Below are 3,040 nucleotides of genomic sequence, written 5' to 3' on the forward strand. Positions count from 1 at the left end.
CGCCTTGGTTGTGATAGAGACAGTAAGCAAGATAAACGCGTGAAGCTTTCTGGAAGTGTCTCCGGCAGTGGTGCGGGCTAGGGAGAAAAATAAAGCAGGGAAGCGCATGTGAGAACCTGGAGAAGGGGTGGGATTTGTCAGCGAAGGTGGATAGGGATGGGCCCTTGGCTTGGTCCTTGATCAGAGACGTTAAAGACCTGAAGAAGGTGAGGGAGAGGGCTCATATCATGAATTCTATTCTTTCTCCCATGAATTCTATTCTTTCTCCGGATCTTGGCTCTAGGGGCGTTTAACTCAAGTTCACAGTAGCGTCGGGGCCCTGGGCTTGGGGCGCACCCTGCAGGCCACAGGCGGCAGTCCTCTCGCACCTGCGCACGGCTGGCAGGGACCGCGGCGACGACGCGTGCGCCTGGCTCCGGGAGGAGGAGGCAGCGGGACGTGGCAGGTGCAGCTAGCAGGTGTGCCAGCCTCCCCACCCCCGCAGGTGCACCGCCCGGGGCGGGGCCATTTCCGGGTCAGTAGCCGGACGTGGAGGGGGGGAGGGGGAGGGCCGTTGACCGGGAGACCACGGCGCCGCCGGAGGCCGCAGACGCTCTTCGCCCGCGCCTCGCTCCTGGGGAGATGGCGTCGCACCCACCCCAGCCGCCGCCGCGCCTGCCCTGCCCCCAGCTCCTCCTGCCGCCGGCCCGGGTCTGACGCAGCCGGCGAACCATGAGCGCCAACCCACAATGGGACATCAGCAGGGCGCTGGGGGTGGCCAGGCTCTTCCACCTGGTGTGTGGGGTCCGGGATGCCTGCGTGGCCCCGTTCCTGACCCTCTACCTGAAGCAGCTGGGCTTGACCGCGCCCTGGGTGGGCATCCTGATGGGAACCAAACATCTGATCGCAGCCTTCTGGGCTCCCTTCTGTGCCTTCCTGGCCGAAAGCTACCAGAAAAGGAGGGTGCTTCTGGTGGGCTCGCTGCTTGGGTCGATGGGAGCCAGCCTCTTGATGGTCCTGGTGCCACCGTTGGACAAAGACCTGGTGTATCCTTCCTGTAACGAAAGCGACTTCGTGACCACCACGGTCCTACCATCAGGGGGCGCACTAACTGGGAACGTCACCTTGTCCGAAGAGCCAGACTCAAGCCCCCCAGCCTCAGAGTCCAGTCTCCCAGCCAAGAACACTATGATGGCCGACGCCTCTGGCTTCAGAAAGAGACGCAGTGACCAGAGTGCCCAAGAACCTTTCAGTCACCCGCCTGGCAATTTTGTGGTCCCCGTTGAAGGAGCCAGGAACAGGTCCCAAGTTCTCCTCCATCCTATAACTTCAGAAGTGAAAGAGGCTCCCTGGCCAGATGCTTTGAAGCAGGTCAGTACTGCCTTCCCTTTGCCTGCTGAGGGTACAGCGCTGGCAAGTCCAGCTAACTTGTCCGTGGCCGAGGGGGACACCCAGGCTCCGGACTTTTCCATGGAAGGGTTACAGTGGCTTTTCATCCTCACCTTGGGCTGCATGGTGTTCTGGGAGCTACTGACAGCCCCTGTGGAGCAGGTGGCAGACGACAGCCTCTATGAATACCTGGACTTCGTGGATGCCACCGACCGTTACAGAAGCCTGTGGGTCTGGAGGCTGCTAGGCATGTCGGCAGGTGTGTGTGGCATCGCCGCTGTGACGGGGCAGCTGGACTGCTTCCTGACGACAGACAGCCCTCGGGGTGCGGTGCACTTCTATGGCTACTCACTGGCCAGCGCGCTGGCCTTCCTGGTGAGCATCGCCTTCCCCGTCCCCATCTGCAGGCAGCGGGAAGCCAGCTATAAAACTGTCAAAGCGCTGTTTCTCCTAGGGGGCGACCCCCACCTCGTCCTCCTGGCCTTCACGGTCTTCCTGATAGGAGCCGCCACCAGCACGGTGGAGAACTTTCTGTTCTGGCACATGAAGGACCACGGGAGCAGCGAGCTGGTCATGGGTTTCTCGGTGGCCCTGGGCTTGCTGGGGGAGGTTCTGCTTCATCCGCTGAAAGCGCCGTTGCTCAGGAAGCTGTCTAGGGTGGGCACGGTGGGGCTGGGGCTGGGCTGCCTGGCAGGGCAGATGCTGTACTACTCTTTCCTCTGGAGCTGGTGGTCTGTCCTCCCTGTTCAGATCTTGAGTGCCATCAGCACCGGGGCTCTGTGGTGGGCGGTGGGGGCCCTGATCGAAGATCTGGCCACCCCAGGAACTGAGAGACCTCTGAGCGCCTTGTTCCGAAGCCACTTTTTGGGGGGTGGGTCCAGCCTGGGCAGCTTTGTGGGGGGCTTCGTGGTGATGCGCTTTGGCCTGGCTGTGCTCTACCAGGCCTGCTGCGTGTCCCTGCTGCTCTGGCTGGTTTTGCTTCTAACCATCCAGCCGAGGCTGCCCCAGGAGAGGAAGGTCAACTATTCGAAGCTGCTGACTGTGGAGGCCAGTGACACGAGCGACTCCGAGCAGGGGACTGAACGGGACTGGCTTGTGAAGGCCATGAGGGAGGAGCACTCCGACTGGAAGGGCTAAGAGAAAGGACAAGCCAAGAACCGGATTAAACACAACCTGCTGAAGACAAGACCCACTGTTCTCCTGGGGCTGCAGGGCACCTCGGGAGAGAGAAAGTGTGTCTGTGCCAAAGCCCCACAGGATCATCTCATTGCAAGATTTTCTTTACTTTTACAGTAAATGTAGATTTAACTTTTTGCTGTCGCTTTTTTTTTTTTAAATAATGGAGGAAGAATACATTTGCTAACAACAAGAAAGCATTTTCTTTGTATCCTTTATATTCTGATGCATTAGGATGGTGGGAGCTCTTAGCACTGAGTCTGGTGCTTTTGATTCCACCTAGCTGGAGAGCTGACTTGCTGGGAAGGCAATGGGACCTGCAAGAGGCAGTTGGTAGAGGGTGTGACTGGCTTTTGTGAGTCATGGACATGCCCATGGGTAATACAGGCGAAAGCCTGATCCTCTAAAAGGCCAGCTATAGCAGGTAAGAATGGTAATGAAAATGGAAATTCCTCTCTCTCCCCACTCTCATACCCAACTACTGAAGTTTTCAGTT

General features: G+C 58.8%; 1 protein-coding gene across 1 annotated transcript; it reads left to right on the plus strand.

Moving 5' to 3' along the window:
* Positions 1 to 442: 442 nt before the first annotated feature.
* MFSD6L (major facilitator superfamily domain containing 6-like) lies at positions 443 to 2,681 on the plus strand. The gene has a single exon (XM_004685088.2). The coding sequence runs from the start codon at positions 712 to 714 to the stop codon at positions 2,503 to 2,505; it is 1,794 nt and encodes a 597-aa protein (XP_004685145.1). The 5' UTR covers positions 443 to 711; the 3' UTR covers positions 2,506 to 2,681.
* The last annotated feature ends 359 nt before the right edge of the window (positions 2,682 to 3,040 follow it).

Source organism: Condylura cristata, unplaced genomic scaffold (assembly GCF_000260355.1).
Source record: "Condylura cristata isolate star-nosed mole 26May11 unplaced genomic scaffold, ConCri1.0 scaffold00017, whole genome shotgun sequence".
NCBI lineage: Eukaryota > Metazoa > Chordata > Mammalia > Eulipotyphla > Talpidae > Condylura > Condylura cristata.